At 34.0% G+C, this 24002-nt stretch overlaps 1 protein-coding gene across 1 annotated transcript in view; it reads right to left on the bottom strand.

Annotated features, from left to right (window-relative positions):
- Window positions 1-810: 810 nt before the first annotated feature.
- LOC131846391 (hemicentin-2-like) overlaps window positions 811-24002 on the bottom strand; it is a 179869-nt gene continuing 156677 nt past the window's right edge. Inside the window, exons 6-18 of the mRNA XM_059195668.1 lie at window positions 22439-22645; window positions 20988-21133; window positions 19745-19892; window positions 18798-18928; window positions 17362-17521; window positions 16487-16648; window positions 13098-13232; window positions 4592-4765; window positions 3833-3982; window positions 3269-3374; window positions 2369-2511; window positions 1714-1832; window positions 811-1096 (exon numbers count right to left, since the gene is read on the bottom strand). Of these exons, the coding sequence (XP_059051651.1) occupies window positions 1082-1096; window positions 1714-1832; window positions 2369-2511; window positions 3269-3374; window positions 3833-3982; window positions 4592-4765; window positions 13098-13232; window positions 16487-16648; window positions 17362-17521; window positions 18798-18928; window positions 19745-19892; window positions 20988-21133; window positions 22439-22645 (1796 nt within the window). The 3' untranslated portion in view covers window positions 811-1081. The remainder of the gene's footprint in view (window positions 1097-1713; window positions 1833-2368; window positions 2512-3268; window positions 3375-3832; window positions 3983-4591; window positions 4766-13097; window positions 13233-16486; window positions 16649-17361; window positions 17522-18797; window positions 18929-19744; window positions 19893-20987; window positions 21134-22438; window positions 22646-24002) is intronic.

The raw sequence follows: 24002 nt of genomic DNA, 5'->3' as shown, positions 1-24002 counted from the left end.
ACGTCCCGAAGTACAGTATAGTGGCCTAGAATGTACATTTTAATAATAATCCCGTGATTTTTACCAATTTCACGTATTAATAATGACCGCTTCAAAATTAAAACAGTACATTAGGTAATCGTGTTGTTCGTAATGAAGATTACTGAATCTCATTGCTTAACAGTGTACCACGTTAGGTCCAAATAATAATATAGAATAGTGCCTTTGCATTATTCCATATTCATACATATACAAAAGGAACACGTAATAATTGTTTCTGAAAGTTTTAAACACATTCTTCCAATGCTTAAAATTAAAAATAAAGTACTAATACAAATAATTACTCTAAATAAATAAATTCAATAATTTTCTTGTTTAGAAATAGTAACAATACGCAGCGTTCTTTTTCTTCCAATTCTTATTTTTAATTGTTTTTATTTTAATTCGAATTTTAAGTGGCCACATATTTTTATTAATGGCCAGTATTATCAAGCGACATTTGCTCTAATAAGCAAGCTGGTGATGTAACCTACCTATACTAAGAAAGTATTTGAAAACGGAACAATCTATTATAACCTCTTATCTTTATGGTACCTAATTATAATTTTGGTAACAATATATTTATAAATGAAACAAGTTTTTTTTTATAATAAAAATAATGACAAGATATAATTTGCATTCTTTAAAAACTTGTTTTATTCAAATAACGACAACTTTTAACTCCTCTTCAAACACAAATAAAGTACAATTTCAGAATCAACGTTTATTTAATAATCACAATTTACATTAAAATATCATATACATAATAATTATCTAAACATAAACCTTTCATTTAGATTATATCATTAAGGCGAATCTTTGAGATAAATTCATTGAATTCCGAAACAAATTTGGAAATTAACAAAATCATTTCAATAGTACACGTGAAACGCAACGTTCAATAGGAAATACAGCCTTATTGAGACAATCATAAACATCATATTAAATTGATATGGAAGAATTCATTAGTACCTATTACTCTTACAACAATATTGTTGGCATTCTTTGGATTTACAATTAGCATTCGTAATATTTACACGGCGCTGAAAATTCCGTCCCTTTGCTATCTTTGTGGCATCTAGAACAGAAAAAAGTTTTGTTCAGACATCGAATATTCAACCTTCATTTATATTACGAAATTAATAACTATGTAATGTAACCAAAGGAGTCTAAATTTATGTAAAATCTTACGAACATTATAAACGAAAACTTTCTGAGTATCGAAGGATGGATGTTTGTTACTCTTTTACGCAAAAACCACTGAATGGATATTAATGAAACTTTACAATAAATATAGCTTATACATCAGAATAAAAAATAGACTATAAGTTTCACGCGGGTGAAACCTAGGGGTGATAGGTACAACAAGTAATTTCATAAATCCACTTCCAAAAATTTGTTTTAATTCATCTAAACTAATATTATAAAGACCGGAAGACGCAGCGTGGGAAGGCCTCCAGAAAGGTGGACCGACGATCTGGTCAAGATCGCGGGAAGGCATTGGATGCGAGCAGCGCAGGACCGATCGTCGTGGAGATCTTTGGGGGAGGCCTATGTCCAGCAGTGGACGTCTTCCGGGCTGCGATGATGATGATGATGATGAATATTATAAAGAGGAAAAGTTTATAACAAATACCGTTGCACTAAGAACCACCTTTTCTTAATCCGGTTAAAATATAGCATAGACAAACATACCATTTCGTCTTCAGTAAGCGGCGGGCTGTACGCCGACTTCTGTGCGTCTTTCCCTGCCTCCCTGATGGTGTAGTTCTTGTTATCACTTGATTCTAACACCACGCGAGGAGGTTCATTGTCTGGACAATAACATTATACATTAAAACCAGGAGAAATGTCATTTCATTCAATGCATTCAAAAGTCATTTCTTTCTTCTTCTCTTCTTTCTTCTCTTGGTTCAACCCCTAGTGGTGTCCTCAGACTAAAGTCATATCAGTCAGGCAAGAGTTGGCCTTAAGTCTTCTTATTTATCTACTACATAAATAAAAATTACAACGGCCTTGAATAGAACTCCTAGCGATATCCTCAAACTAACGTGGTATCCGTCAGGCACGAGTTGGCCTTCAGGCTTTTTATTTTTCTATTCCAGAACTTAATTTAGATCAAAATTACAATTGGTTTGAACTCCTAGTGGTGCCCTCAGACTGAAATCGTATCTGTCAGGCAGGAGTTGGCCTTCAGCCGCTCCATAAGTCCTTCTGTAGATTTGGTGTACCCTATACTCTTGCCCCTATATGTCTAATAAAGCTGTAAAGTCCGGTTGCGGCATTACAATAGCTAAAAAGAAAGCCTTTCAATCAACATAATTATTATAGGAATAAACGAAGAACTTACCAGACTTCGGGTTCAGTATATCTGGTTTACTTTCCAGCTTATCAGCTGGCGCTGGGTACGCAATCAGGTACCTTCGGCCTTGAGCATCCACCTGCACCACGCTCTGCGAGGGTCGCTTACTACTCGTTGCATTGTCGTTACGTCTGTCAGACGAAAGGCAACAAAGATGTAAGAAATAATGTAACTTAATTGTCCTTTAATGTAATATTTATTGCTTACTTTAATAGTACTTCGAGTAGCCCATTTTCTACATATTATTTGGTATAATCTTAGGAAAAGAAAATAGGCTACTCGAAGTACTATTAACACTATGACTAATATTAATAACTTAATACGATAAATACTATTTATTCACAACGCGTAACAGCGAAGCTGCAATTAGAAATCTTCCATAAACGCGGAAAGTTTGACGGAAACGAAGTTTGAAATTGAAGTTTGCATTGGTCAGTTAGTAAATATATAAATATATTAATACTATAATAAATCTGGCCAATTCGAATTACACCTAGATCTAAGGTAAGCAGAGCTTATGTTATTGGTATTAGGCAACGGATACATAGATATACATAGATACAATTTTTTGGACCTTACATTATATCCGTAGAAAACACCCAAATCGATACATACTCATATAATCATACTTCTGAAAACAAATGTTTGTACCGTGCGTGGACTCGAAACCTCGAGCATCGACAGTAAAGCGGAACTGCTTAACCATTGAGGTCACCTTTGTACAGTCTTCCTTGGTGTGTACCAACACGAACACGAAGACAATTATTACGATTGGTTGGTGTTTACGTATTCCAGGATTCATAATTACGTTCTGAATCTGAGACAGTTACGTCTAATCTTGTTCTTGAAAGCTTTTAATCGGTCATCATCAGTAATACTGGTAATTACCTGCGTAATGTCAGTGCAATTATCGCCGCGACAGCTGTGAGCAGGGCGGCTAATGCCGCCAATGCAGCCGCAGCAGGAAAATTGCTACTAGCGTGAGTGGTACTCTCTGTTGAAATTAACATTTTAGAATCAAACACATTATATATGAATCCTACTAATGGATGAATAGTCACTTTTACGCAAAAACTACTGAATGGATTTTAATGCAACTTTACAACAATATGACTTATACATCAGAATGTTGATGCGACATGACGCCAATTTTGTCATCAAGCAAATTAATAGCAAATTTGGAGTCGTGTCATATCAACAGTAAGATATATCCAGCAGTGGACTACAGTGGTCTGATATTGATGATGGAATCTGTGTGTTCTTAGCAATGTTCAATATCAGTTCGACTCCACTCGATACGAAACCATCTTGGAAAATTTACACAATGCGCAGTTGACTTAACAAGTTCAGTCTATAATCATCCATTGGTCCATCCTCCAGCATATCGCTAACACAGGCTACATTGTACAAATTTCATTAATTAAAAAGCCCAAGATTTATCTGATATCTCACCAGTTCTCTTGGCAGCGTCCCTGAACACCAGGTCCCTTAGCAGTACAGGCTCGGAAGCACCTTTACTGTTGCGAGCGGTCACAGCCAGGACCTCCTCTTCTGTCAACGTCTCTAAATCTGACCAGCTTATATTCAGCCATACCACTAAATCTGTTACGAGAATAATTCATTGATTTAAATAGCATCCGGCTCGAAGGACCAATTCCTGGAGCCTTGAATGGCTCAATTAAATTTCAGCGGATTGTTAGTAATACTTAATATAAATGATTAGAATGATGGTCAAGGTTGTCTAGTAGTTTGGCAGGTCACCTTACTTCCAATAGTCGCGGGTTCGATAATACATGAGTATTGTATACATATGCCACACCCAATGTACCACATTTTATGCAATAAAATTTCATTTCATTTCGTTTCATGGAAAACCCCAGTCCAACAGATAGTTAGTAATTTGAACTAATGACCCCATTGCTAGCAACGTACCACGTCATGTTGACCTCCACGCGGTTCCCCCTGGAAACAATCATGATACATTTCTAATCAATTTGTCATAATGGGCTAACTAACCTGACATCATGCTCATCCTATCATCCTCCACTGGCGCCCCGCCAACGTACACCGTTAGCACAGACGGGTGCACCATTCCATTATCACCAATTAAAAAAAAAACATAATTTAAACACAGATTATCATAATATATGCTAAATCCTTAGACCACCGAGACTTTCACATGTACCTACATTAAATGGTCTGTAACCTTACCTAATGAAACTGCAGTGGTATTGACCAGCACTCTGCTGGTGTCACTCAGAGCATCAAGCGTGAAGTGCTGGAGAAGGCCGCCGTCGTATCCAGCTATACACCTGACTGTCAGGTACGCTTCACCATGCTTCAATATCCTGTTTGCTGTACAGTTCCTCGGTGACGAAGGTCGAGCTGGATACAAAATATAGCATATGGTTGGTATGTGGCGATAACATATAATAATAGTAATATGTTTTTTAAACGGAACAAATTTTTATGTTCTGTTTAAAAAACCTTTATCATAATCATTTCTTTTATAGTTGTCATTGTTTGGTGATTTTCACCCGCATTGACAAATATATCACCCCATCAAAGGTATATATATAAAAAAGAATAATAATAAGGTTGGTATGATAGGTACATGGCGAATATCTCAATGTAATCTATACATATAAAAAAAAACTATTTGTAATATTGAAATAACCGTTTTTTACTACATGCATATGAATATAAATACGGTACGTACTCCAAAATAATATTTCTTATAATTTTTGTCTGTCTGTCTATTCCGGCTAATCTCTGAAATGGCTGGACCGATTTTGACTGGATTTTTTTGGCTGGTAGCTGATGTAATAAGGAGTAAGTTAGACTACTTTTATTTTAGAATAAATCTTTCATTTTAGAAAAATTAAGTCAAATTCGAATTCGAAGTCGCGGGAACAGCTAGTAAGGAATAATAATACTAACTGGTGGTTATCCAGTGGTCGAAATTCCATAACTAATATAGCATTCAGTGAAACTATAGACATATAATATTTAATATAAACTATATTAATCTATTCTCAATTTTACTACAGACCTTAACAATAAACAAAAGAGTATATATGTATAATGTATATGCGTGTGAAATGCACGGTAGCGTGTGTAATGTTGTTTTTATTGATTAAATGTATTTTATGTATAATTTTGAAAAATCATAGCATTCTGCATTCCTTCTCTATATAAACTATAAGTGTGCGTCAAGTAGAGAGTCAGTTTGTTTATGATTATTTTTGTTCTTCTTACACATTTTACATATTCTTACAATTTACACATTTGAGTAAAACCTTAATATTAACAAAATGGGCAAAAAATCTGAAATAAATAAATTATTATTACTATTATTTTACAGAAAAATATATACATAGGTATAACGAGATATTAATTGATAATATAAATATATAAATTTTTTATGTAGAAAATGAACTTCAAGTGCACTGCATCAAATTGAGAAAATCTGTCACTATTTGAAAGGTATACTCCAAAAAGCTATATAAAACTCCCAAAAGTTATGATCTCCTGAGCAAAATCAGGGCAGGTTACTAACTATAAATAAAAGACACTAAACACTCTTTAGTCTTACTAACTGACACGCTTCTACTCAAAATTAAAAACTTTTATTCAAATAGGACACTTTTAGCCACTTATAGCCACCGTCAATCTTAATTGCCATTTTTAACTCTACCGTCCAGTTCAGCTACCTGCTTCAGTTGAGGAGAAGTGACAAGAAAATAAATTGGTACATTAATAGTACTAGTGGTGCCAGGGCATTCGTACTCGCGTACATTTGTACTAACGACAGTACTAAATCAAGAACATATACAACACCATCTCTGATTTTAAAAGATCAACTTCTTTTCTCATGTGTAGTACATGATTATACCGTTTATATAACTGTATGTATTCTTTTATTAGATCTTCATTACATAGTATAAAATAAAGTCGCTGTCGCTGTCTGTCCGTCCCTATGTATGCTTAAATCTTTAAAACTACACAACGGATTTTTAAGTTGTTTTTTTAATGGACAGGAATTCAAGAGGAAGGTATATATGTATAATACACGTACACCCGTACGAAGCCGGGACCAGTAGCTAGTCTAATATATAAAATTCTCGTGTCACAAGTTTTGTGTTTCTACTCCTCCGAAACGGCTTGACCGATTATGATAAAATTTATATGTATATTCAGTAGATCTGAGAATAGGTATATAACTAATTTTTATGCCCCTAAGCATTAAGGATAACTCACTCCAAACCTTTTTTTTCCCGTTTTTGACAATTTATTTATTTTTATATTATGTGGCATTAAAAAATACGTACAAAGCCAAATTTTTTACCTTCTACCATCGCCTCTACCTTTATTTATACGGCAAAACAACGTTTACGGGGTCAGCTACTTAATATTATAAATACCAAAATATGTCTGTCCCTTTATGATCTTTACGACTGAATATCTGACCAAAATTTTGTGAAATTTGTCGTTAAGATAGATTCTATCAAAATCGACGCAAATATGTAATTGAAAAATAGCATGGAGCTACCACTTTAAACGAAAAGAGAATGTGCCTCGAAAATTACATTGCCTAGGGGTGAAATTTTGTAGCAATCTTTATTGATCTCTGCAAGATTGATCTCTACATCTTCGTTGTTCTTGTGGCATATCAATGTATGATCACTGTATATAAATGTGTACACTTTGAGGAACACTGCCCTAATGCCTAGCCTTGATTTAATTAACAAATAAAAAACAATTTACATAAGTACACAATACGATTTTCTCAAGAAAAGTCTGACTTACATTTTAACAAAACAAAATAATTAAAACAAAATAATAATTAAAAATTAATTAATAAGGAAATATATTACAGAGGAATTTTAAATATATTTCCTATTTTACTAATAATCTAAACGCGAAAGTTTGTCAGTATGGATGGATGTTTGTTACTCTTTCACAGAAAAACTACTGAATAGATTTTGATGCAACTATATACTATAGTTTATACATCAGAATAAGAAATAGGTTATAATTTAAAAAACATATTATGTAAATGGGGTGAAATATAATGATAAATATCAAGTATGATGCAAACGAAGTTACGCTGGTCAGTCTAGTATTTTATAACGATGTCAACTATAGACCTAACTTACACGAAGTTACCGGGGTAGGGGATTGTTAGTAATGTGGATTAATGACCCCATTACTAGCAATGTACCATATCAGATCGACCTCCACGCGGTTCCCCCTGGAAACCATCGTGATACATTCCCGGTGAATTTGTCACGATGGGCTATCTGATCTGACTTCATGTTCATCCTATCATCCTCCACTGGTGCCCCGCCAGCGTAAACCGTTAGCGCAGGTAGATGCACCATTCCATTATCATCCTTTAAAAAAATACGAAATTACCTAGAAGTTATAATAATTACAGTATTAACTTTTATAAACTGTTTTTCTGCAAAGATTGTTGAAACAACTTTAGACTGGCTACATGTTTTCTACTTAAAAAATAATAGGCCACACAGTCTCACGGTGTTGAACTTTAGACATTCAAGTGATTGATTTTATAATCAACCTTTACAATCAACTAACTGCGACAATGGAAGTCGTTAATTTATATACATAGGTTAGCTTTTTGCTGGTCTCTTTAAACATATAATCAACAACTCAAAACAACAGGGGCGGATCTACTTAAGGGCTTTTCGTGCTACAGCCCAGGGCCCCCAGACCCCACTGAAACGATTTTTACCATATAAAAAATATCTAGAATGTTAAAAAACCTATCATAAGGTTGGCAACCCTGAGATCAATCAACCCATGCTAGTGAGCGTCTATATAGAGGAACGGGGAATTTCTGGTCGCTTGTTTTTGGTCGGTGTTAGTTTTTTAGTTGAGTAATATAAGGTAGGCCCCAAGTAGATTCAGCCCAATGCCCCACAAATTCAGGATCCGCCCCTGCAAAACAATATTTAATCGAATGAGGTGTTTATTTTGCGGTAGTCCATTTCATTTATTCAATGGATTTAAATTATTTCGTTTAATATGTTTGAGACCACAAATATTCATTTACAGTCGTACTGAGACACGTGTTTCACATAGAGCCCGGATATAATACAAATGTTTGCACCGTGAATCGAACCCGCGACCATCGGAAGTGAAGTGGTGGGCGGAGGAAGAAAATATTTTTTTTAACATATATATATTAAACAATAATAGTAAAAATCTTATAAACGCAATTGACGTTGGTATTCTGCAGATACATTCATACTGCTATATAAATATCTCATATATAAAATTCTCGTGTCACAGTGTTAGTTCCCATACTCTTCCGAAACGTCTTGACAGATTTTTATGAAATTTTATATGCATATTCAGTCATCATTCATCTATTATCATACTCCTAAGTGATAAGGGCTGTCCACCCCTAACATTTTTTTTTATAATGGTGCATTAAAATACATACAACTCTAAATTTCCACCCACCTACCACCAACACTTACTTTTTAAAATCAATATTAATTTATATGACAAAGTAAAGGTACATACTTGCATATACGCATATACTCGCTTGACAGTGAGTAAATACAATATAGCTGTAACATATTAAGGTTAACGTTAACTACTAAAACAGATATAACTTTCAAATCCCACTGATTAACTAACGATTACCGATTTCAATCAGGCAACTAGCAACTCCAAAAAAAGATTAAACAAGATTCTAACTACTCGAATTTAAAATATCTAAACCAAGTCGATACCAACACATACCGCAACCTAAAGTGTGACCTAAAAATTTCAGCGGATCAGAAACGAAATGGCGAAGTTTCACGGCAAGTTTTCTCGTTACCATTTCCATATTGAACTCCCAACTTACCTCGTATATTAACGGTCACCATTCGTATCGTGGAATGTTTTAATTAAATCGGTAAATTATTAAATTACACACTGATTTAGACGTTCGCATCGGTATCTGATCTTGAACTCGATATCTGATGAATCCTGAGTTATGGTCCCGCGTCGCGTTCAGGCGATGGTGTTGGCAGATAATTTATTTTTAAGCTACTAATTGGGAAGAGAAAGTTAAAGAATATTCTCGAATTATCTTTTGATAAATTTAAATCACTATAAAACACAGTTGGATGCTGTTAGTCGTTCCCCGTTTCGATTCTATATAAACATGATGTCACTTAATCGTAAATTTTATATTGTTTTGTTATCTGTACTTTCGCTGTCACTTTTGTTTTTGTTATTAAGTAACTATTTAGTCATTTAAATTAATTTAAACTATACTTAGTTTGGAATTGGATGGCGTTCTTTGAATTGTTGTCTATTATTGTAAATATTAAATATCCGATCAATGAGAAAGTACTGACTAACGTTCCATGAACTGCAAAAATTAAAATAAAATTCGATTTAATAATATAAATATTTAATGCGTAATAAAAAATACTTTGGATGGAAATGATCTTTAAGGTAAAAACAATTAATTAAGGAAAAATCTAATTAAAGGCTACAATAAAATTAAGGAAAAAACGAATTATAGACCTTTATATCGTTAAAAGCAATCTCTTAACACTTAACATCGTAACTATACTTTCAAAAGCAAAATGAAAAATCATTTATTCATGTAGGACATTTTAGTCGCTCATGAACGTCAAGTTTTTTTTATATTACTGTTTTTACCTACCCTCCAGTATAGAGATTCAATTGAGAAGAATTGTCAAGAAAGGCAACTAAAGTTTTTTTTTTAAATGCCAGTTTATATACATTGTATCCTTATATAGGTGTCTATGTCTAATATTAAATGAAAATCCCATGCTCAACTACTAGTCATTTATGTAATCATTTAGTGAGTAATAAATAGGATTTGCTCAATAAATATCATTTACCAGATGTTTAAAATTTATTTAAAGGTAATTCTATCATATCCTTTAATAAATATATGATGGAATTACCTTATTATAAAAGATTATAAAAGACCCAGTGGTTTTTTCTAAACGATCTTGCTGTTCCTAAGCAGTTTGTCTTTAGGTCTAGTATTGAAGTTTATTTTTTATCGTGAATATTCCATTTTAACATGATACTGTCTGATAAATTTGGTCATTAATGTTTTCATTATCGAAGAATTAGTTAAAAAGATAAATTGACCCACAAAATTTTCATCTATAGATAGGGAATCTATTCTTGAATTCTTGTCGTATTATCATATATGGTAAATATTTGATAATATGGCATGAAAGGAAATAGAGAAATGATTGCGAACAGGGATGAATGGAAGACTAAAACATATTATACCGACCCCAAATGAATGGAATAAGGAAGAAGCAGATGATGATGATAAAAAAATAAAATGCTTCATACAATTATAATAATTGCCAAAGTCACTTGCGGAACTCCTGAAACAGATCGGAAATTACGAAGAAACGGGAAATTTTCTCAGGAATAACAATAAAATTAGTAATTTACGCATTTTACGCCTAAGCGTTTTACGACTCGCTCTGAACGTGTCCCGTGTAAATGACCATTGTAACTAGATCCTTCAATAATGAACCAATGTTCTACTTATGATTGCTGGACTCCAGTCTTTTATATTATTCTTTTTTGACGTTCGGAATAAAAAAGATAATGACTCTAAGTATATCTTATCAAACTGGTCACTCATTTCTTCTAAATTTGAGTTTAAGAATGGATCTGTGTAGACATGTGCATGTTCCTTTTAAAAGAATAAGAGGTTAGTTTCCTGTGAGTTCTTCTCCCGGAAGCACTTCGAACTGACGGTAGATTTTATTATTAGATTATTATCATAAGAGTCTGTGATCTCTTTTATTTTTCGCTTTCGACCTTACTGACATATCATAGAATTCTTATTTCAGTAACTTTTAATATGTTAACTTGCTAAAACTGACCAAAACACTAAAAACTAGCGTAAAGTGTCCGAAAACTGAAAGAAACCTCATTCAATATAAATACATATAACAATAGAAGTTTGTAAAAATTTTACCCTTAAAAAAATAAAATGCTATCCAATATCAAATTTAAGATACATTCTACATGAAGTCGCAGGCACAGCTAGAATAATGATGCACCAATTTTATCCGAATTGCAAAATAAGTCATCCGGTAAAACAGGCCGTTATCAAATGTGGTTTATTGATTAACAGTCCTTAACATACGCCATGAAATTGAAAGCATTCATGCGTCCATGGAGAACAATGTTAAATAGTACTGCAAGTATCTGTTTGTTTGTATTCGGAACTAGCAAATGCCTTGATTAATAGCAGCATTCTGGTGATCAATGGTAATACGGCTGAACGATTAACTATGCAATCGCAAATGCCTATTCAACGCTAACGGTTACACAATAGGACTTTTTACACTAAAGAAGTAGACTATAAAAACTGGGTACATTAGTATTTACACACACGTCAGTACCAGTACTGTCATTATTGGCTCATTTTTACAGCTTTTGTTGGTTTTTTTTACTTTGTGTATACCACACTTAAACCTTGGTCAGTAATCGTGTAAGTTTAGTGTATGTGTGTGTGTGCGTGTGTGTGTGTGTGTGTGTGTGTGTGTGTACGTGTGTGTGTGTGTGTGTGCGCGTGTGTGTGTGTGCGTGTGTGTGTACATCTAAATTCAGTGGACAGTGTGTGTGTATTGTGCGTGTGTGTGTATGTTGTGTGTGTGTGTGCTCGTGATGTCGTGTGTGCGTGTTCGTGTGTGCGATGAGAAGAACTGACAAGTGTGTGTGCGTGTGTGTGTGTGCGTGTGTGTGTATGCGTGTTCGTGTGTGCGTGTGCGTGTGTGTGTGTACGTGAGTGTGCGCGTGTGCGTGTGTGCGTGTGTGTGTGTGCGTGTGTGCGTGTGTGTCAGTGCGCTCTTGTGCGTGTGTGAGTTGCGTGTGTTTGTGTTTTTATTACGAGCCTTTTCATTATTGTGATAGGTGTTGTCATTTTCATCTAAATTTTCACCCATTACAATTTTACATGTTGTTATTAAATTACTATATATATACTAAATTTAAAATAAGTTTCTTTAGTGTTTATCTATATATATAAAAAAATAAAAAAAAAGCTATTTTTTGTGGTTAGGGTGGCAGGATAATGTGCGAACGGATGCTAGCGCACCCACACAGCCGGTGTGTAGGAACGCCGCGCCGAGGTGTCTTACTGAATCCCACACACCCTCATATAAAAAAGGGAGATAGAAGCCATCCTATCATCTACCCTTTTTTTACCTTCGGAATGTCACCACAAAGAGAGCGGTATTGCATGAAGAATTAAATTTAATTTTCGGTCCTATACTCCTTCGAAAAGATTCGACGATTCGACGATTCTCATGAAATTTTGTGAGCGTATTGAGTCGGTCTGAGATTCGGCAACATCTATTTTTCATCCCCCTAGGGGTAGTCCAACCCTAAAATTTACTTTTTTTATTTTTTACACAAAATTTTTATTTTCTATTTTTTTATGATACAACATACAAAAATACATACAATCCTAAATTTTCTCCCTTCTATCATCAACCCCAAAAAAAATATTTTATAGCGTTATTAATTTATATGGCAAAACAACGTTTGCCGGGACAGCTAGTATTAATTTATAAATTTACTGATAATTTCTGTTTATTTGTTTGCTATGAGAATTGTTATTGTTGTATCGTGGTGTGTTTTGTAATGATATTATTCTATTCTAAAGCTATATACACACCTGCAGGAACAATTTGGAACACACACGGCCTCTTCTGCCTGCCAACTGCATTTGTAGCGCGGCATAACAACGCGCCGTAGTCTCTCTCGCTAGCGGCGCGGTACCGCAGTTCACTAGCTGTGCCTCCTGTTGACACTGTCAAATTTAAAGATTTAGTTCCTTTGATTTGATTTGTTTATATTTATGTCAACAAATCAATAGAGCTGACAGTATTATCTGATCTAATTTCTATGTTGATTGTCCCATACCTCCTTGTTAATGTGTCGTTAAACAAAGTTATTCATAATAGTAACACACTAGTTTCTTGTTCGTTCTTCTTGTGATGAGTCTGCGTTCCAAATGCGTAGAATAAAAAAAATATGACTATTCAAAAGTGGTTTTATTAAGTTTACTTAAATAAAGATTATTTATTTTTCAATTTCTGTATCACAATTGTGTTATAAATTATATTCAGCTAATAAAGTTATTTGAACAAAAAGTAGAAACAGAAAAATGTTGAAATAACAAAACTAATACAAAAGCGATTCATCACAGCATTAAGATTACATATTCGTAACTTCAGCTAACACTACTCAATCTTAATCATCTATATTATACAAATAAATAAAATTGCAGAGTCTGTTTATAATTTTAAATACAATGCATTTGAAAATATATACGATACTGACATAAAAAAAAGTAATTAAAAAAATACTGTCTATTTGTTTTGTTAATCTCTGAAATGGTTAGACAGATTTTGACGGGACTTTCACTCGCAGACAGCTAATGTCATAACGAGTAACTTAGGCTACTTTCATTTAATTTAATAGTAAAAAACAAGTTAAATTTCACGCGGACTGAGTCGCGGGTGACAACTAGTGTTACTACATCAAAAGTCACATGAAACGAGCTGTCGAACTTTGTACGACTGTAACTGGAATTTGTTTTACTCTCACGGGAGAGAAGCAAGTTGGGTTCACCATGCATAAAATAAGATACTTCAAAGAGTATGAAATTCTAAGAAAAAACTTTATATCTTTTCAAATAATATATTATACGATATCGTATGCTGATATATGGAAATTAGGGACTTCCTATCAAAAAGCAAAGAGTTACCTACAAACACAACTTAACATAATAATAAAATAATATCTCTGAAAAATTAATACAGTCTCTTGTCTTAAGCTAAACACAGCTTGCTGTAGCGGTACTACACAACTGTTATATATAAATTGTATACAATACTCTGGAGATAGGTGCAAATAACTGCAACACAGTTTTCATAAACTAATGTAGTTGTTTACGTTTAACATGTTACTGTTATAACTTTGTTTTTGGTTTAAATAAATTCTTTAATTATTTAAATTCTGTTATAAATATTTAAATCCACTTTTTTTTTATAAATATAACATACTTTTTTCAACACACAGACCAATACAAACAATTATAGTTATGAATACAAATTTTGGAACTGTACGAGGAAACCGGCTATCGGAAGTTAGTCCCAAGCTCAGTAGAGCTTGTGTTATGAGTACTAGAGAACTGTTATAAATACTTAAATACATTTTTTTATAAACACATACAAAATAGGCCAAAAGGAAGTCGCCACAAAGAAAGCGGCAGATATTTTTATTAAATATAGATACATATATATGTATATACATAAATAACATACATAAAAATACAAATAAACATACTTGTGAATACAATTTTTAAACCGTACGAGGAATCGAACCGGCGATCATCGGAAGTAAAACGCCACAAAATTACCATAAAACGAATTACTAACTTTAGTAAAACGACATTTACTTAAAATTAGTTTGTTTAAAATCAGTAACATCACATAGGCTATATCCGTACATTCATACAGAAATAGGCTATATCTGTACTTTACATCAATAACTAGTTACTCGCCCCAGCTTCGCACGGGTGTACATTATGTGTATTATACCTATAAACCTTCCTCTTGAATCACTCTATCTATTAAAATAAACCACTTCAAAATCCGTGGCGTAGTTTTAAAGATTTATGCATACATAGGGACGGACAGACAGCGACAGCGACTTTGTTTTATACTATGTAATGAAGTCGACGAAATCGCAGGCAACATTTAGTATTTTAATAGCTAACGCTAAATAAATACTTCTTTTCCACGATTCATTGGAATTGAAAAGGAAAAACTAGCTATTAATTGAACGTGGACTGGAAACAAATATTGAATTTGTAATTACGTTTGCCGGCACAAAGCGTGGCGGTGGCAGCGGTGGCCACGTGACCATTTCTAACTTTACCATTTTGAATGGTAAAGTTGAAGTTAGAAGTTAATTTGCAATATACTTTATACATGACTAGCTTTTGCACGCGGCTTTGCTCGCGTTAATTTATCCCCGAAGGGGTGGAATTTATTAGAATCCTTTCTTGGAGGATGCCTACGTCATAGTAGCTTTATGTATGCAAAGTCTCAGCCCGATCGGTTTAAAATTGACAAAATTTCATACAAACTTTCATCCCCTATTTTATCTCCTTGGGGGTAGAATTAATCAAAATCCTTTCTTAGCGGATGCCTACGTCATAACATCTACCTGCATGCTAAATTTCTGCCCGATCCGTCCAGTGGTTTGGGCTGTGCGTTGATAGATCACTATGTCAGTCAATCACCTTTGAGTTATATATATTTAGTTTATAATAATATGAACGCTGAACAATTCATACATACAGCCATCTAGTACCAAGCTAAGCTGAGCTTGTGTGTACTAGTCATCTGATACATATATTTAATTATTTTTTTGTAAATTTATACATAATAAACATAGAAGATACCTAGACAGATAAAATCATACTCATAAATACAACTGTTGCACAGTGCAAGGAATCGAACCCGCAACCATCGGAAATAAAGCAGTGCGCTACTGGGCCACTAGACCACTGAGACCGTGAAATATGTTATACAATCGAAACCGACCAAACTTTTCCAAAACTAGATTCATACGGTTTTTCGGGTCTGAGAAACAAAAAGTCGTATCTATGACCACGTGACTTGATATTTTGTAATGGAAATAAAGTTTCTCTGTTTTCTTAGTTACACACCGTACGACGACTGCCCTCTCATTACAATATGAAGAAAGTTTAGACATTATTATTTTAATTAATTATTTGTATTTTTTTTTTATTTCATAAAGCAGGATTCTTAAATAATTTAATGAAAAAAATTATTTATTTAATGGGTCCAGTATTTTCGAATCCTATTCAATGCAAACAAACAAACACTCTTATAAGTTGTTTATAAATGTTTCTCTGTCTTTATTTGTAAAGTTATTAACAAATATAATAGGCAATTATTATTATTTAAACAATCAACTCTTCTTTATACTATTAGCATACTTATAAGAGAGAACTTAAAAAAAACCAACCATATCTGGCAGGTGAGACCTGGAAGCTTTCGCCACTGTTGTTAAACTGCCAGTAGAAGGAAACGTCTGCAGGGTCCGCGCTCACCGTGCACCGGACCCTCAGAGGCTCGTCCAGACGTGCCCCAATCAGAACTGGCGATGGCTGCGCGCATACCGGTGTATCTGGCATGGAAAACATCATGGTTTACGGGTCAGCAGCATAATTTAGGTCGTGAATAAATACCACAACTTACCACTCAACAACCTTTAGTTTTCAGTACGTAGCAGTAACCTCTGCTATTTTTTTTCTCTGTTTTCTTATTTATTATTTTCAGATTTCTGTAGCATATATGTTGATTCAGGTTTATCAACATATTTTGTAAAAGATTAATTCTAATGTAACCAGGTGTTTTTATATAAAACCTTAACATACAATCAGAGTAATAATAATGTTAACCCGGAACTAAACAGAGCTTGTGTACTAGACAACAGATAGAAATACTTACAGAAGTAAATACATATATAGAAGATACCCTGACCGATACAATTATAGTAATGAATACAAAATATTTGCAAAGCGGAATCGAACCCGCGACCATTAAATGAAGCGGTGTGCTAAACCGCTAGACCACCCGGTAATACATCATAACAATGAAAATATTACCAACTACATCCACAAATCTCAGCAACTGATTACCCGTATTAAATAGTGTGGATTAGACGCCTAATTAAAAAATATAATCAGATAAACATACAGACAGTTTTCGCCTTATGATGTTCTAATACACATTAAAAAAAATAATAATAAAAATTCTCACATTTCATTCTGAGATATTACGATTCTATAATAATATATTTCAAACAAAAGAAATGATAATAGTAATAATAATTCTCACATTGCACTCTGAGATAAACAGCTTGGCTGCTCGACTCGCCCATTTGGTTGGCAGCTCTGCAGGTGTACAGTCCACCGTCCCCTCTGGTCACTCTTTGGAGTACTAAGGACTTGGTGCTGATGAACACTCCTGATGACATGTTCTGACTTACTTGGACATCCTAAAAATGTTCACTTACTTGAATTACATAATTTAAGGGTGAACTTAAATATACTGCATAATTTAAATCTAAAAAAGTATTATAATTAAAGTACTATTTAAGTATAATACTGCAAGTATAATTAAAGTTCACGATACGAAATATCTCAGAGTATATGTTGATAACATTACTTGCATTAGTTACAGTGCTTGGCAATAGTTGTTAACGGACGAGATTTTTATTTAATGTTAGTAGACATTTAATTGAGTTTCTTGCCAGTTCTTCAAGTTCTAATTCAAATTCAAATTCAAAAATCATTTATTCATGTAGGACATTTTAGCCGCTTATGAACGTCAAATTTTTACATTATAATTTTATTTTTTCCCTACCGTCCAGTTCGGTATATAGATCCAATTGAGAAGAACTGGCAAGAAACTCAATTGAATTACATTTTTTTTTAAAGCCAGTTTATTTACAATGTATTTTTCTTCAATGTCTTCTAAATTGAATCTGTATACTGAACTGGACGTTAGGTAAAAATTATAATATAAAAAAAATTTACATTCATAAGCGGCTAAAATGTCCTACATGAATAAATGATTTTTGAATTTCAATTAGAATTCGTGATTTCATTCATTGCAGTATAGCTCTATATTTACCGCTGATGATTATATCATAGTGTTCGACATCTCTTATTTGTCCTTTACAAATATACATGTTATTGCAAGTGACTATAAAACAGGGTTGCCAATCATGCCGCCGGAGGCCGCCGGTGACCTTGCGACTCCGGCAATGGCGCTCGTAGGTATACCGTGTGTGTTTTCAGTGGGTAAGAATCCTACACATAACCTCGTCACTTCTCTAGCCTCGCCAATACTAGGATGGGATTTAGAATATTTTTCCACACCATAAAAAAAGGGTTGCCAACCTTAAAACACTTTGTACGGAGAAATAAAAAATCTCATACGATATAGTATAAGATTTTTTTTATTACATAAGACATCATATTAGCTCTATTGATACAATAAAATCAAGTACAATCTTGTATGAGAATAAAAATCTCCTCGGCTAATCCTTGAAAATCCTTATAACAAAGTGAGAATTTTGGCCCTAGGTTCAAAAATCTCGCATTATTACAAGTGAGAATTCTTGTAACAATGTGAGAATTTTGGCTCTGGGTCCAATAATTTCGCATGGATTGTCATACAATTGACATCCCTGCTGTCGCATACGGTTTTATTAGTCTTGACTTTACAAAAACGGTAACAAATATAGCAAGGTTCCGTGACTCACTCACGTTATGGTACCACGAGATCCTGTGCTCCTTCGGGTTGGCTCGGATGTTGCATTCGAAGTAGACATCATCCCCTTCTTTTATATCGTTGGGGTTCAGTGTACTTCCCAGTGACATCGCTAACACAGGTCTGTCTGTAGGAAAATGGGTATTATTAAACGGTGGTTACGATTGAAATTCGTTTGGGAAATAGGATAGATAGGTAGAATATACTTTATTTGTAATATGCAGTGAAGAAAAATAAATAATTAAAGAACAAATATATTGACAATTACTCGGCCTTATTGATGAAAACAATCGTTTCGATTAATTCTTCTGATATATGCATTAAAAGAATACTAATTTTCAATCAATTGATGAGTAGCTTATTTAATTAATTATATATTAATACAAGAATTAAAAAAAAATGTTACGAAAATTACGTGGAAGTGTGTGAAGTTTTAGTTGATATGGTAAAATGATGTAGAAAACGAATATCTTTCTATAGAGTATATGAATTAATAAAAAAATATATACCATCATATATTTGACACACACACGCGAGTTCTTGACTACTATAAGAGTTTAATAATGTTCAAACAGAAAATTTAAACTAATTACATTCCAATGTCAACATTTGGGCGACAACTAGTTAAAATAAATTATAGAGTTAAATCGAATTTCCTGTTTCGGATCACTAAATAAAATTTATAAATATCGTTGGAGCATTTCATACAGCGCCATCTAGCCCCAAGTTAAGCAGAGCATGTGTTGTGGGCTAGACAACTGATACAAATAGATTGATACTTTTTTTGTTAATACATACGTAATATACATAGAAAACACCCAAACTGATACAAACAATTATACAATTACAAATGTTTGTACCGTGCGAGGAATTGAACCCGCGACCATTGTGTCAATAGAGAAATTATTAATATGAAACTGTTACGCTGTCAAAATAGACTTACAAACAACTGTCATTCTAAAAGAGTCTTCTAGAGCGACGCTCAGAACCGGGTTGTCAGCTCGACATCGGATGACCGCGCCATCGTCTTCTGGCTGCGGCAGCATTGTTAGACGGCTTACAGTAGTCGTCTCATTTGTGTATTCATTATGCTAATAAAAAAAGCGCCAATTTGAAACAATATTATATAAAACTACTACTATTATATTATATATATATATATATATATATATATTTAACATCATCAGCAGTGGCGGTCTTAGGGGGTGGCAAACAAGGCGATCGCCCGGGTCTTCCCTCTTGCAGGGGCCTTGCGTAACAACCAAAGCAACAACCAGTGAGTGGCACCTTACCTAATGGCAAGTTGCTAAAACGTTTCGATTTAGGCATATAATAGCAAATGAACAAGATTACCAAAACTATAATATACAAATAAAAAAAAATGTAAAATAACGCCTAGTTTTCTTGAATTAGCGGAAAATTTCAGCATAATCGTTAGCATCATATACTTTTCACGTAGAAAAATGGGCCATGCAAAACCCGGAGCCTCAAGGTAGGCCGCTTATCATCAGTGTTAGTATTTATGATTAGTATTCATCAAATCCATCAAGTTAGAGTAAGTACAAAGTTCTTCATCTCACTAATTTCAGCCACCCAGCATCTCAGTAAGATCATTTTTTTTCCAACTTTTCTAATGCCGTAATCCGCAGACGGCCTTTATAGCTTCAGGGGACGATAGGGCACGAGTGCAGATAGCACTCTAAACTCTAAGGACTTATGTAGTGACTGAAGCCTAACTCCTTACGCCTTACGGTTAAGATATTAGGCTGAGGGCACCGCTAGGGGTGGGAAACTCGGCTCAGGCCATTGTAATTTCGATCCCTGTGTGAATTTGATAGGAGTTTGATTGTGGTAGTGGTGGTAATTTGTAAATTCGCGCGAATTTACAAATTAATCAAATAAGTATCTTAAATTTATATACTCCTCCGAAACGGCTTGACCGATTTTTATGCTATTTTATATGCATATTCAGTAAGTCTGGGAATCGGCTACTATCTACATATATTTCATACCCATAAGTGATAAGGTTAGTCCACCCCTAACTTTTTTTTTTGTACCTAAATTTATGTACCCTAAATTTTCACCCTTCTATCACCAACCCCTAATTTTTAATAGCGATATTAGTACTTAAATTTATATGGCAACGCAAAGTTTGCTGGGACAGCTAGTAAACTATGGTTATTTACCTTTCCTCTAGTGTATTTCCTGTTCTCCCTGTACCATGTAATTTGCGCTGGTGGTCTGCTGCCGTGCGACACGCAGACCAGCACTGTTTCTGTGTCGGCTGACATCTGTACTGGCTTATTAGTGATCATAACAGATGTAGGTCGCACTGTACAACAAAAAGGTTTTCTGTTATTTATATTACATTAACAACTCGCCCCGGCTTCGCAAGGGTGTACATATATTATATATATGTATATAAACCTTCTTCTTGAATCACTCTAACTATTAAAAGAAACCTCTTTAAAATTCGTTGCGTAGTTTTAAAGATTTAAGCATACATAGGGACATACACAGAGCGACAGTGACTTTTTTATACTATGTAATGATACAGCCAGCTTTTTTTTAACGCATGATTTAAATTTGGAATTGCGCACACGTCTACGCTTACAGCTAGCATTTTTTTCTTTTTAAACCATGATTTGAATTTGGAATCATCCACCCGCCTACGCTGATGGTTAACGCAGGACACTAATGGAGGATGATAGGATGAGCATAAGGTCAGCTCAGTCTGCCCATCATGACCAATTTACCAGGAATTTATCTGGATCGCTTCCCGGGGGAAGTAACAATTTCACCAGGAATTTGTCATGATAGTTTCCAGGGAGGATCGCGTGGTAGTAAACCTGACTTGGTTGCCTGGCGATGGAGTAGTTAGTTCACATTATTAACAATCCCTTTAACAGCTAGCATTCCCCTGTCCTCTTAAAAGCCACTGTAGCTGTGTTTTCCTGTCCACTGCTCCAAAACCAGGAAAAAATAAACAAGGGACAACGAATAAAGAATAAATATACAGTCAAAAAGAAGAGCCCTTGAGCGTATTGATGTATACTGCTCCAAAAAAAGAAAAGTAGTAAAAGGACAAACCATAGAGAATAACTATAGAGTTAAGAAATAGGTGCGCTTGAGCCCAGTTTGGTATGGGCATTAGTTGGCAGTGAAAACATTGATCTAAAAGAGCAACTTGCAAATTTCCTGCTCGTTCTTCTTGTGATGAGTCTGCTTTCCGAATTGGAAGTAAAATATAAAAAAATATGTAGGACTCTTCAAAAGGGCTTAGGTATTAAGTTTATTTGAATAAATATTATTTCTATTTCTACTAGAATAGATATTTTGAGGTACTGATAGCGTTTGTAGGTCTAACAATAATAAAACATTTGCTTGTCATAGCAAAAATAACTCTTGACTATAATTTTCAATTCCTATGATATCTAATCCTAAGCTAAGTAGAGCTTGTGTTATGGGTACTAAACAGCTGAAATACATAATAAACATAGAAAATACATAGACCGATACAAACTATCATAGTCATGAATATAAATGTTTGGGGCTTGCGAACCTGCAATTATCGGAAGTAAACCCACGTGCTTAGAGGTTTACTCTAAACTATCGAGGGTTATATAGAAGTACTTACATCTCATCTCGACCCTGGCAGTTCTTTCATGAGGACTTAATAATGGAGTATTTGTGGCTTGGCATCTTATACTGGTGTTCAACCAGCTCCTTTCAGCGCCTCCCACGCTGATCCGACTGATGATGACCTTGCCATCATTCTTCAGGACCGTGTGGTCATCAATTGGTTTGTTGTTGATCAACCAGGTTAAAGTTGGTTGAGGACGTCCTGTTGAAAAGAAATATTAAATTTATTCAACCGTTCACTATTCGCACATGTTGTTGCCTGATTTACTTTAGACTGAAAGGTCGTAAGTTCAAATTTGAAAAATAAATTAAATTTACCTGTTAATTTATTTTTTATTTTTCTGACTGATTTAAAAAAATACACAATCAGTTTTTTGTTTTTTATCTGAGATACCTTGCCGAACTGGACGATTAAGATAGTAACAAAATAGTTAACGCCGACAGATATCCTAAATGAATAAATTATTTTATCTTGATTTTGATATTTATAATAATAATATTCATGGATAATTCATACAACGCCATCTAGTTCTAAGGTAAGTAGAGCTTATTTTATGGGAACTAGACAACTGATATAATTACTTATGTAAATATATATATGTAATATACATAAAAACACCCAGACCGACAATCATACTCATGAAATGTTTGTACCATGTGAGGAATCGAATCTGTGACCATCGGAAGTAACTTCCTAAACTAAACCGCTAGGCTATCGAAACCGTTGTACGATTACAGTAAATAATAAAATATCGCCGTACGATACCAAAACATACTAATAAATTTACGAAGTGGTTGTAATTTTAACTCATCATTCAAAACTTTGTGTATTTTTAGAAACATTTTAAAATGCTTCCCCTGCATTCGTGAATATAGAATATTAAATTGAGAACTGTGCCATGAAACTCCAAACCGCACCTCTAATATTAGCCCTCCCTGTTATCTACATACATATATATATATATATATATATATATATATATATATATATATATATATATAAGCATATAATATATGGGAAGCAGAAGCGTAGGCAGACCAACTGCCAGATGGTCTGATGATATCAGGAAGACGGCAGGACCGACCTGGACAAGACACGCCACAGACAGACTGAAGTGGAAAATTATGCAAGAGGCATACGTCCAGCAGTGGACAAATATATGCTGAAAGAAGAAAGAAGAAGAAGATATATACATGTAAGAGTTCCATGGCATAGTTCAAAAAAGTAGCAGAGGATGAAGATTACCTCCTATATATGAGGATCCCATCCCCTCCATATAAACACATTAAACAATAAAACTTTTTGATGTATCAAATATTAAATAGCGTGGGTAAAGTATAAAAATCTATCAATATGTAATGAGTAATTATACACAAAAAAAGAGAGAAAAAAAGAAATGCCTACATACATACGAGTCTATAGAGAAGACAAATACACAAGCGAAAATGCAACTTTAAACTTATTACACAAATTATATTCTATATAGATCTAGTGTAAATGTAACACTTGATGTGTGCCCGATTAATTAGTAAAGAAATAATTGAGCAAATAAATAATT

Source organism: Achroia grisella, unplaced genomic scaffold (genome assembly GCF_030625045.1).
Source record: "Achroia grisella isolate CSIRO2021 unplaced genomic scaffold, CSIRO_AGI_Agris_v1 utg511, whole genome shotgun sequence".
Taxonomy (NCBI): domain Eukaryota; kingdom Metazoa; phylum Arthropoda; class Insecta; order Lepidoptera; family Pyralidae; genus Achroia; species Achroia grisella.
Note: the sequence above shows the minus strand (reverse complement) of the source record. Positions and strands in the feature narration are given on the sequence as shown.